This window comes from Micromys minutus (genome assembly GCF_963924665.1).
Source record: "Micromys minutus genome assembly, chromosome: 24".
In the NCBI taxonomy this organism is placed as follows: Eukaryota; Metazoa; Chordata; class Mammalia; order Rodentia; family Muridae; genus Micromys; species Micromys minutus.
In genome coordinates, this window is record NC_137959.1 from 29,181,716 (window position 1) to 29,194,097 (window position 12,382).

The window sequence follows — 12,382 nt, forward strand, 5'->3', positions numbered from 1 at the left end:
AGTCTCTTTGAAATCTCAATTTTTCTCCATCTGGGCCAAAGGCTCTTTGGCTTTTTAAAAGTCTGCTTGACCAGGAGGTAAGAGTTCAAACTTTCTTCTAAGGGTTGAGTTCTGTACCCTCTAATCCATGCAAAGGACACGTCATGGTGTTTGCTGGCTTCTGGACAACTGGTCTTCCAAGTGTTGAAAAAGACTTTGGCAAAGTCCCCTTTAACCTGAGTTTACATGTGCTACGTGCCCTCTGGTGTTCCCTGGGGATACTGCAGCAGCACAATCTAGACAGCTTGGACTAGAATTTCCTATGTATAACAGTCTGGATTTGAACAGGCAGTCCTCCTGTCTCTACCTCCTGAATGCTGGTTACAGGTGTAACCGTTCAGCTAGTGGTTTGTCATCCCTTGGCCCTGGTTGGAGCAGGATCAGCATACTTATTGTGAAGCCACCCTGGTACTTCAGAGTCCAGGTATCCCAAGGGTGAGGATCAGGAGAGCAGACAAACTGGGCCTCTCTAGTCAGGCTCAGGTGAATCTCCCAGGAGTCATAAATATTAAAGGTACCAGGCCTAAACATTTTAAAAAGAAACACAGGCCTGCTGTACACCCTTCAAGCTCAGTGTCTGGGGACCGAAGACAGATGGAAGGTTTTTCTGCCTGTCACACCATCAGGAATGGAGCAGCCACATCACATCTCCAGCCCTGCCTGTAAGGTAGCCATCATCGGAGGAAGGAGAATGGTGCTGAGCTTGGTGCCTTTTCCAGGTGCCTTTGACAAGCCAGAAAGCAGCCACTGGGTTGAGGGTACTCTAGACTCAGGAAAGGCTTGTTAGCTGGGGACATCAGCTAATTCTGCTTCCTGGTTTCCTCTTCTACAAACACACCCACTCTTTCGGGGCTTGTAACACAGTGCGAGATGGGTCACCAACAGGCATCAGAGTGGTGTAGTCGTCAGGAGCCAGCTGTGCAAAGTGACACATATTTAGGGATTGGAGCTCCAAGCTCAGCCAGGCCCTCGAGCACTTCCTCGTCCCTACAACACAACCTCACCTGGTAGGCTTGAAAGACACTGAGAAGATCCTTCATACCAGCTGTGTATGGGACCCCCTGCATTCGGACCAAGGCTCCTGGCTGTGACAACATTGAGGTGGGCGTAGAGGCCAAGGCAGTAGGAGGTGTGGTGAGGTAGCCCACAGTCGTGGGAGAAACTGGAGGGCTAGCGTGGGAGACATAGGAACTTGGTCATACATCCCATCTACAACCTAGACCAAGACCATTCTCTCTTGTAACCTGTGCCTTGTGCTTGATCCTTTGTACTTTCCGAACTCTCTGCCACTACAGTGATATCCGCACATCTGTAGCCCACATCTGTAACTCCCTTCCCATCTCAAAATGAATTCAGGGCCAGAAATAAGTGGGGATCTCTCCGAGTGGTGACAGGAGGTCTGAGGCTGTCGAGATACCTGGGATAGTAAGCCGTGTAGTTCATGTAGAGTTGAGTGGCTGGCCCTGGATAGTAGGCAAGGGGAGTGGCGGCAGTGGGTACCCTGGCAGCTGGAAGCAGTGCAGAAGAGGGATATAGTGCTGTTGTCTCTGTGGGAATGAGGGCTGGGGTGGCCTGGAAGGTGGCGTAGGTAGGTGGTGAGAGGCCTAGAGACAAGAGCACATTTTAGAGAGCCCATGGTTACCCAGAATAGAAAGTGGTGGCTTAGAACAGCTTGGCTCCCACATGCTTCTTCCTCTGACCCAAGAAGCACTCACAGGGCAGTTTGCACGGTGGAGGTGACATGCCGCTGCGGCTCAGGGAACCCCCCATCAGCACACGGCTCATCTCCTCTGTGGAACAAGGGACTACTTCCACGTAGCGTTCTTTCATCACCTTCTTGTGGCATCGCTGGGCAGCAGCCAGAGCACGCTCCACTGACGTCATCTGGATGAAGGCATCACCAGATGGTCGGCCCTGTATGTACCACCTTGTAAGCAGTTTGTCACATAATAAAAGTGCCTTACTCCTAACATATCCTTTCCTGCTTTTCCTAACGGTAGTCTCACCTGCTGGTTGAGCACCATGTGCACACCATGAGGCCGAATGTCAGCTGCTGCCTCTCCTAGAAAACTCAGAATGTCTTCAATGGTGGCTGTGTAGGGTAGGCCTCGAAGGCGTACACAGTCCCTACCAGTCCCTCCTGCCAGTGGAAAGGGAATCGGCAGCAGTGGAGCAGTCAGTGTGGGAAGGAGTGGACTGGTTGCATAGCGGTTAAGGACCTAGTAAGAAAGGCAACAGGTTTATCATGCTACACAGGGGACCCAAGGCTGAAGAAGCAGCACATTGGAACATGGGGAGCTTTGAGTGCTCACCTGCTGCACCTCAGCTGCAGTGCTCCTGAAGAGTTCAATGTATCGCTTACCCAGCATGCCTTTGTGCCTGCGCAGAGCAGCCTGCGCCAGTTCCTCACAGGCAAAGAGAGCAAAGGCGTCCCCAGTAGGCCTGCCATCAGGGTGGCGCACAAAGAGCAGCCCATCAGCACCTCCAGTCACTGGGCATTCTGGTCCCAGGAAGCCTAGAACATCTGTCGGCCCGGCTGAAAAGGGCAGTCCCCGTAGCCTAAGGATCACTTGATCTTCCCGTGACAGGAAACGGGCCACCTCTAGTGATGTGCCTAGGTTAGAAGGACAGGAGTGCTTTGCTGATTTAATCCTTGTAGCATGCACCCACAGGGGACCCAAGAGACAGTGAGTGTGGGAAATGGGATACAGATCAAGACAAGAGAGAGAACTAGAGCCTTCTATGGGCACACTCACCCCCTGCGATCTTTACAAATTCCTCCCCTGTGGCTTTATATACCTGCAGGTATAGAAAGCAGCCCATAGGTCTCAGTCCTTACTCAGCTTTGCCCCTGCTCCACTTCTAGCCAAAAGCCCCACCTCAATATAGCGGACACCCATATGGTGCTTGTGTCTCTGCAGGGCTAGGTCCCGCTGTTCGCTGTCCACGAATCGGATGAGGGCCTCACCATTTCTTCGGCCCTGGGCGTTGAGACAGAGGGCCACACCACCCCTGTGGAGCCCTGTGTTGTTAGTGCCTCCTGGGAAGGCTTGCCCTCTAACCCCTCCCATCCTGCCACACCCACCTGGCAATGTTGAGCCCTTTGAAGAATCGAGCCACATCCTGGTCTGATGACTGCCAGGGCAACCCGCGGGCCCGTACTACAGTCTCATTGTCCACCACATCAGCTTTGCTGCTGTGAGGGCAGAGCACAGGATCAGAGCTGTTCAAACATTGTCACCTGCATCCCTGTTCCCACCACACTCACCAAGGTCCTGTCTCATATTTCTGCTTCACCACCTCTGGCTTTGAGAACAATGGACCTGAGAGGAGATGGCACGGGGTTCAGCAGGGTCTGGTGGAGGAAGTCTCCCCACCAAGCTCTGCGAAAATAGGACAGGTGAGGGGATTGAGGTGACAGGGTTTTTCCACCTTGTGTTCTCTCAAGAGAAGGTCACAAGTCTTCAAGAGGACTCTGAGGAAGTCATGGGCATGCACCCAGCCCTGACAGGAGCTGACAAGCAGGGCAAGAATCTTACCACTGGGCCCTTCAAGTAGATGGAGAATAACAGCTACCATAGTCTTCACTTCCCAAACCCCAAAGTCATCTTCCGTAGCATCTGTTTCTAGTCCCAAGTCTATAGACAGAAGTGACAACTGAGGTCCAGGTCCATACATCCCACATCACCCCCCAAACACCCACAGAATCCTGGCAAACACTAGTTATGATCCAGTTCATACATGTACCTACAGGTCCTCAGACCAAACACAGACATGTCCACATTCCAAATGTATCTCAGCATAAATGCAGACATGGGCACCCTAAAGAAGGAGGCCGAAAACATAGTCTTGCCTACATTAACACAACCCATATGGCATCGTGCACATGCTTGGACATAATAGTCACCCCTCCACCTTAATTCTGATGGGTCACAGATACCCTGTGCCATGGTGCCCACTGTGAGGTCTCTGGCGGAGCAGGTGCTTGGGTGCTTCGTATGGAATTCTCTGCGGAGGTCGTAGAAGGAGAAGAAGGTGTCGGGGAGCACCAGGTTCTGGGAGCACATGGGAGTGGGGATGAATAGGTAACCTAAGGTGTTTACAACAGGGGCCTTGGAAACCCAACCATACCCATGTGCTCTCAATGACATACCTTCCTGGAGGCCTCAGGATGCAGAACCTGTCGCAACAGCTGCTGCCCATCCGTGCAGAGCACATAGGGGCCCCCGCCCAGCAGAGCCACATCCCCGCTCACCAGCTGTGAGAACTGGGGACAGGGAGTGGAGACTCAGACATAGATTCCCAGCTAGGCAGCTGAAACTGGGGGTAGGAGGAGGGAGGGACTCAGGCTGCAAAGCTGGTTTAGCAGGATGTTCAGCCCTACCCTGCCTGGGAAGTAGAAGGCCTTGCCCTAAATCCCAGGCTGCTAATTCCCACCCCTGCCCTAGTCCACCTTCACCTCCTCTAGGCCAAATGAGAACAGTCACACATAACCCAAGCCCCCATCAAACACACTCCAGGAGTCTGGAGTAGGGCCAGAGCAAACACCTGGTGGAGTGAGGCAAGCAGGTGGGGAAGGGAGGGACAAAGCAGGTTAAACCTGTCCTGGACCTGGCACCACCCTCAGACAGGTGGGGGAGGTTCACACCTGCCCGAGGGCCAAAAGGCTCTTGGTCAATGGCGGCTCCGCCCCTTGGTCTGACCAACCAAGGAACAGAAACACCAAGGACAGAGCTTCATACTTGGACACTAGCAGCAGCCTGAGCTTTGACCCACACCCTATCGACCAACTGGCAGTAAACTGTTTGCTCTTTGAGGGGGTGGCACTCTGAAGGCTACCCAGCACGATCCTGCCCTTCCCCTGGCAATTCTGTGACACTTTTCAATCTAAGGCGGACAGGGAAAGGCACCCAGATTTTCTACAGGTGAGCAGCAAACCTGGAGCCCTTCTGTAACATGGCTCAGTTGCAGCATCTGTATGTTTCCTCATTAAGAACCAGAGTTGGAAGAGGGAAGAATCTAAAGGACTTAAGACTCATTACAACTCAGTCATGGGGTGAGTGCACCAGTGCAGACAGGGAAACTAGTGAGACTCACTCCCACTTGGCCAGGGTGCGGGGTGGGGTGGGGGTGGGGCATGCCCCTGGGCCTTTGGGCTCCGCGGGCAGGTAGCCCCTAGATTGTGTTCGGCCAGCACCCACCCACGCCTGGCCAGTCGGCTGGGACAGGCCTAAACCAGCCGCCCTCACCTAGAGGCGTCTACCCCTGAGGCAGACACCGCCCGACGCCCTCGCTTCAGCGGTTCCCAGGAGAGCAGGCGGCAGAGACCAAGTGATCTACCGCCAAACCTAAGCCCCTCGACCCTATTTCTGAGGCGTCCTCTGCTAGCGGGGAGTGGGAGGGAAAAGAGGGGACCTCAGGGGTGGGTTCCCCAGCCGCCACGGTCCACTCCCGCAACAGGAGTGAGTGCCTGTAAAGGTTGGAAGGTAAGGTGTCTCTGGGAATGGCCTAGCACGCGGACACACGGCAGTCGCTCAAAAGTTTCAAACAAGACCCTGTCCTGTCCCTGCTCCGGGCCTCGCCTCCTGCCCTCCCCCTACCACAGGGGGCTAGTGTACCTGCCACGCCGCAGTCCCGCCACCCCCGCGGGCCCCCGCGCTCACCTGCTGCAGCACCTTGTCCAGGGACTCCGCCCGCGCAAGGCTGTCTGCGCTGAGTCCGCTCGCCTCGCGGCACTGCGGACTCAGGGCGGCCGCCTCGGCGCGAACTAGCGACTTGTGCAGTGTCCCCACCTAAAAGCACCAGGGGTAACCCAATGAGCCGCTGTGCCTCTCAGGCCCCGAAGCGTCCCGAGAACCCACCCCCATCCCCCGCCACCTCTTTCCACCCTACCTGTCGGCTGCGCGGCTCCACCACTTGCCAAACTAGGAGGATTAAGTCGGTCTCGTCCGAGCCTAGGTCCGGCCCCAGCGCACCCGCAGTGGCCCCGAACAAAACAACCAGCGACTGGGGTTCGGGACAGGGGTCCGAGGCGGAGTCTACGGCGGGGTCTGGGCCCGGGGGTGGGGGCGGCGGCGGCGGTGGAGTCATGGCCGCAGAGGAAGGGGGCGCTCGGCCACACACACGCGGACCGACGAGGCGCACGCACGTACCGACCGACAGCAGACAGAGGAGCTTGGGCGGGATCCGGTGTGTTGGGGGCGGCACCTGCGGCGGGGTGTAGTGGGAGCTGCAGAGACCCGCCCGCCGTGCCCTTTGGGGCTGGGCGGCGCGGCAGGCGATCTCAGCCTACTCCGGCGTGTTACCTGCGGCCCGGAGCGCCACGTGATCAGGACGGGCGCAGGGAACCTCGCGGGAGAGCCAGAACCCTGCCCAGGAGGCAAGAGCTCACTTCTGCCGGGGCGTGCGCTGGGCGGCTGGAGTCCCACCTCTTGCTGCCGTCCAGCGAGACTTCTGGGACGAATCCATTCTTTCTCCTACTTCCTTTCCAGCAGGCACTATGAGTCCTCCGCAAAAGAATGTGAAGGATCAGAGGCCTTTTCCATTCCGCAAGGGTCATGCGAGACCCGTGGAAGTCAACGGGAGGCAATCTAGGGACTGTAAGGGTCGCGACGTCTGGCTTGAGTTTAATGGAAGCCAACTCAGGGTCAAAGGCCGACAGTGAGCGCTACCAGGTATCCACAGTGGAAGGCGGTGGGAGAGACCCGTGGGGGAAAGGGAGGGCCGTAAAGATCAAGGGTTCTTAGAACTGTGGGAGGTCACTAGAGATCACAGAGAGGGACGTGCCCATACAGGTGTTAGAGTCAGTTCGGTGTAGTGCCGGCAGTGCAAAGCCTAAGTTACTGTGGACCTGAAGGCTCAGGCCTTAATGCCAGTAGAGAATCTCGCCTCAGACCTTAAGAAAACTATATTCTAAATGAGGCTGGGTCAGCTGGTCGGGGTCTGGAGGGCCAGCCCACTTGGGATTTGCCTGCTTGTTTTTAATCTCTCTTGAATGATAGAGATGTTATCTGGCTATTGAAAGAGCTCCTGCAGGTACCGGCTAGAGTTGAACTGTCCACGGGAGTCTGCGTCTCAACCCAGTTCAGACTAGTCCCATTAGCCCCATGCAGTTTGGTGAGACTCCCTTACTGCTGTTTCCAGGCCGCCCTGTGGGCTCAGAATAGTTTTCTGTCTGGTGAGAGTAAAGAGCTACAGCCTGGCTTGGGACTTAGAATACAGGATGCCGAGGCCAAGGCTAAAGAAGAACCTCGTGTGTTTGGAAACAGCGGGGCGCTTCATATCAGTCTTGGGTAAAAAGCAGCCCATAACCCGGGTGCATCCCCAACTCATGACCAAGGAAGGTCGTGCGGAGCCAGAGAACCTAGGATGGATGGTGATCCTCCCGGGTTTTCCCACACAATAGCGCAGGGACACAGTGACCCGATATAGTGGAAAATGGGTGCTGTGCACACCCAACAATCCTTCTCGGGGCGACCCACCGGGAGCTCGCCTACTCAGCCCCGCTACCACGATAAGCCTGGAATGTCAAATATTTGCTCTAGAAACCCAGCGAAACCGTGAGGTGAGGCCCCTCCCCTGCTCCCGCCCATTCCGGAGCGCGCATGCGTCTGTACAGGCTTTCCGGTAGGACACGCTCTTCCTACTTGTTCCTGCAACGCCTCCTACTCCCGCCCCCCATCCCTCGGCCCGGTTACTTAAACTTCAAGGTCTTCAGTAAAGGCTCCGGTTCAGTGAGGCGTCCCTACACGGCTATTCCAGTGCTGCCGGTATCGTTCCTACCTACAACCTCCCAGCAAGGCTCCCCCAAGTCGTTCACCTCGCCTCCTGATTCTCGGGAGACTTTAGACTGTAGGATCCCTGGTTGTCCTGAACTCCCTGGGAAGAAGCGGCTGTACCCAGGTTTCTGCGAGGTAAAAACGTGAAGAGCCGACTGACAGAACTGGGCGGCTCCATTCAACTGTGGTACACTCGTCCCCTGATTAAAACAGTTCCAGAACTTCATAGTCTTTGGGTTTTCTGTTTCATCACATTTGTTTTTGTGTAGGTACATACAAGCCATAGCGCGTGTGTGGAGGTCAGAGAGTTGGTTCTCTCCTTCGAACCTCAGGCAAGCCCTCTTACACCTTTGTTTTGTTTCTGCAACCGACTGTCATGTACCCATGTACTCGCTAAATTTGATTTTCTTGCCTTTACCTTCTAAGTGCTTAGGAACCCAACCTGAAGTGCTCTGCACTCAAAGGCAGAGACCAGAGGATGGCTACAAGATCCAAGATAGCTTGGGCTAAGTTTTGAAAGTTCCAGGCCCTAAATCAAAGCCAATAGAGTATTAGAGTATGGGCTTGCAATCACCACAGGATTGCAAGAGTTCTAGGCCACCGGGAGCTGCTGGTTAAGCAAAAGTAAATAAACTTGAAAGTTAATTATTTAACCAGAGGGTGGTGATGTCTGACTTTAATCCCAGGACTGGGGAAACAGGCAGGTGGATTTCTGAGTTCAAGGCTAACCGGAGCTACAGAGAGAAACCCTCTCTCAAAAAAATGACAAAATCATGTATAGCCAAGTATGGTAGTTTATACCTTTAATTCTAGTAGAGACCAGTGGATCTCTGTGAGATCAAGGCCAACCTGGTCTAGGACAACCTACATAGAGACCCTGTCTCAAAAAAAAAAAAAAAGAGTCCCAGATCACAACATCATTTAATAGACAACTTTGTACTCCTTACCCTACCCCATGAAGCCAATTTATAACATCTCCTGTCTGTACTAAGTTTTATTTACTTATTTGTTTAGTGGTTCTTGACAGTACTGCAACTTGCTTTGTAGATCAGGCTGGCCTCAAACTCCTAGAGGTCTGCCTATTTCTGCCACCCCATTGCTGGGTTTTAGAGGCTGGTGACACCATGCACACTCAATGACTTTCTTTTCGTTGTCATTTAATGTATTTGTTTTAAAATTTAATGTGTGTCTTAATCAGGGCTTCTATTCCTGCACAAAACATCACATCACGACCAAGAAACAAGTTGGGGAGGAAAGGGTTTATTCGGCTTACACTTCCACACTGCTGTTCATCACCAAAGGAAGTCAGGGCAGGAACTTGGAGGTAGGAGCTGATGCAGAAGCCATGGAGGATGCTGCTTACTGGCTTGTTCCCCAGGCTTGCTCAGCCTGCTTTCTTATGGAACCCAGGGCTACCTGCCCAGGGCTGGAGCCACCCACAATGGGCTGAGCCCTCCCACCGTTGATCACTAATTGAGAAAATAAATACCTTACAGCTGAATCTCATGGAGGCATTTTCTCAAGGCAGTTTCTCTGTGATACCTCCAGCTAGTGTCAGGTTGATACACAAAACCTGCCCAGTAAAAATGTATATGAGTATTTTGCCTGCATGTGTATGTGTGTACCATGGGCATGCATGCCTGGTCTTCACAACAATCAGATGTCAGACTCCCTGGAACTGTAGTCACTTATGGGTGCTGAGAATTGAATCAGGGTCCTCAGCAAGAGCCATCTCTTCAGCCCTGCTTCTGCTTTCTGTGCCAGCAATAGTAAACTTCTTCCCCAATATTTTCACCTCTTAAAGTACCCCCTACTATAGAAGGATTCTCTGCAGCTTGAAATTTCTTTACTGTTGAATGTCTCAGCCACAGTTACTAAACAGAGTGAGTCCTAGTCCCAAACTGTATTCTAGGAAGACGGGACCATGTTTAAGGGAGTACACAGGAAGATTCTGTGAAAAATAGTTTGTTCACTGTTACTCACATGGGTGGGCTGGGGGATGTTGGTATAACCTTTATATTAAGAGAAGTGGTGAGGGACTGGAGAGATAGCTCAGTGGTTAAGAGCACTGGCTGCTCTTCCAGAGGTCCTGAGTTCAACTGCCAGCAACCACATGGTGGCTCACAAAAGGAGTGGCGAAAAACTCTCTCCTTTCTTTTCGACCAGAAAATATCCTGCAATAGAACAAGATTCGACTAGAGGATCATTATACTTTCTCAGCTGCTTCCAGCTAACCCCACTTCCAAAGGTCTTCTGGGTAACTAGAAATAGCCAGCCGGCCCAAGTTTTTTTTCCATCTCCCAGTCATTGCATAATCGCTTAATACCACCAGAGGGCGCACTGACACCACCACTTTAACCTGTCTGACCAAAGAGGGAGTTAGAAGGGTGAGAAAGTAATGTGTTAGAGCATACATCACTCTGTGGGCAATAACCAAGGACAAAAAGGGAGTGTCTTCATGCTACCAGCCAAGCGGTTCCTTCTGTCTTCAGAATCTACATGTGATTCCTGAGACGCAGGATTTAATCTGCGAATCGACAATCTCATACACATATATAACACATTCTGCTTATACTCCCCTGAACCCCACTCCTCCCCTTCTCCTACCAAATTCGATTTCACTTTCATGTTTGTTTTGTGTTTTGTACAAACTGCTACCATTGACCAGGACCACTATCATGGACATAGGTATGAAGCTATTCACTGTAATATTAGAGAAACGTCAGTTAGCTACACCATTGAAGATTATGGCTTCTCTCCTAAAGGAATTCTGTAATAGGATCTGATGCCCTCTGCTGGTGTGTCTGAAGACAGCTATAGTGTACTTATATACATAAATATACCTTTCAAAAAAAAAAAAAAAAGCTGTAGCTATTGCCATATCCATAAGCCAAAGGTTTATGTGTTTGGTTTGGCTTTTCTTTTCTTTTTTTTTTTTTTTTTAAGATTTATTTATTATATATAAGTACACTGTAGTTGTCTTTAGACACACCAGAAGAGGGCACCAGATCCCATTACAGATGGTTGTGAGCCACCATGTGGTTGCTGGGATTTGAACTCAGGACCTCTGGGAGAACAGTCAGTACTCTTAATTGCTGAGCCATCTCTCTGGCCCTGGTTTGGCTTTTCAAGACAGGGTTTGTGTCTGGACTGACTTAATAGGCCAGTCTGGCCTTGAACTCAGAGATCTGCCTGCCTCTGCCTCCTGAGTGCTGGGATTAAAGACATGAGCCACCCCGCACAGCTTTAGTCAGTTTCGGAGAACTCCTCTGAACTCTTTCTTTCTGCCTCTTTCTTGATGTTTTCTGACCCTTGGAGGGGGGTAGCAGAGGTGTCCCGCTTATGACTAAGTACTCAGTAGTCATTCATTCTCAGAAATGAGTCTAGACACAGGTTGATGCTTTTATATTTAGAAAGTTTTTTTGTATTTTATTTTGTGTTTATTGATGTTTTATCTGCATGAGGTCAGAAGAAGGCTTTGGGTCCCCAGCAACTGAAGTTGTCTGTAGCAAACTCTGATGTGGTTATCCATTCAGCTCAGAACAGAGAACTGCCATGTGGGTCCTAGGAATTGAGCCCGGTCCTCTAGAAGAACTCATGGAGGGGTTTGGTGGTAGTTGGTTGGTTGTTTTTTTAATTCCTGGCTGTCCACAAACAGTCTTGTAGAAGAGGCTAGCCTGGAACTCCAGAGATCCACCTGCCTCTACCTCCCTGTGTTAAACATTTATTTTATGTACACAAATACACTGTTGCTTCCTTCAGACCCACCACTATAAGGTATCAGATCTCATTACAGATGGTTGTGCTCCACCAAGTGGTTGCTAGGACTTGAACTCAGGACCTATAGAAGGTCAACCTCTCAACCACTGAGCCATCTTCCCAGCTCCTCCAATGAGACAAGGCTTACTTGTCAAGGTCTACCTTCTTTGCCCCCCCACCCCAGTTCTATTCCACCCTGTGCTCTGAACCCTTCTGCTACGGTTCTCTAGCTCTCTAGATCGTGAAGCTCTTTACCTTTGTTGTCCTGGAAAACTTCTTGTCAAGAGAAACAACCTTCCTTGATGTTTAAACCAGATCCTGTGCTCTGTTCTGGGCCCTTGCCTCCTGTGTTCTGAACTGAAAGACTAATTGGATCAGAGTTTGGCTCCTCACTGACTCCAGGAACACTGACTTGCTGAGTCTAGAGTTTAGGGATAACTGATTGCCACCAAATGGGCTCAGCTAAGACAACTAAATAGCTTTTGAAGTTCTGGTTTTAGTTTGGTACCCCAAGCCCAACCACCCGTTTGGTCTCTGTAGGGGACCTAGAAGCATGGAAGCATGGGTCTCTGTGAGGAAGTGGTGTGGACAGTGTCCAGCAGAGACCCCCTAGCTATGGAATGCAGGGAAGTCAGAGGCTGAAGGCTGAATGGGCTTGAGAGGGGAGATTAACCAGGGAAACAGAACCTGACTCCCATTCAAGGTCCTCACAGGGATTGGGAGAATATCATGGAAAGGTTGTGAGTTAAAGGGGGTGTTACTCAGGGTTCTTTAGAGCTACAGAGCTTTTGGAATGCCTCTATATA

General features: G+C 51.7%; 1 protein-coding gene across 2 annotated transcripts; it reads right to left on the reverse strand.

Moving 5' to 3' along the window:
- Positions 1 to 133: 133 nt before the first annotated feature.
- Positions 134 to 6,129, reverse strand: ESRP2 (epithelial splicing regulatory protein 2; the record flags this gene model as incomplete). 2 transcript variants are annotated; one of them, XM_080937082.1, is made up of 15 exons in its annotated part: positions 134 to 955; positions 1,044 to 1,209; positions 1,457 to 1,643; positions 1,755 to 1,953; positions 2,046 to 2,258; positions 2,352 to 2,653; positions 2,796 to 2,838; positions 2,919 to 3,051; positions 3,125 to 3,235; positions 3,308 to 3,362; positions 3,579 to 3,677; positions 3,980 to 4,094; positions 4,193 to 4,306; positions 5,703 to 5,831; positions 5,932 to 6,129. In XM_080937082.1, the coding sequence occupies 15 exons, from the start codon at positions 6,127 to 6,129 to the stop codon at positions 866 to 868; spliced, it is 2,154 nt and encodes a 717-aa protein (XP_080793208.1). In that variant the 3' UTR covers positions 134 to 865. The 2 variants fall into 2 exon arrangements, with proteins under 2 accessions (XP_080793208.1, XP_080793207.1); XM_080937081.1 differs by having other exon boundaries at positions 3,125 to 3,262.
- Between the last annotated feature and the right edge of the window lie 6,253 nt (positions 6,130 to 12,382).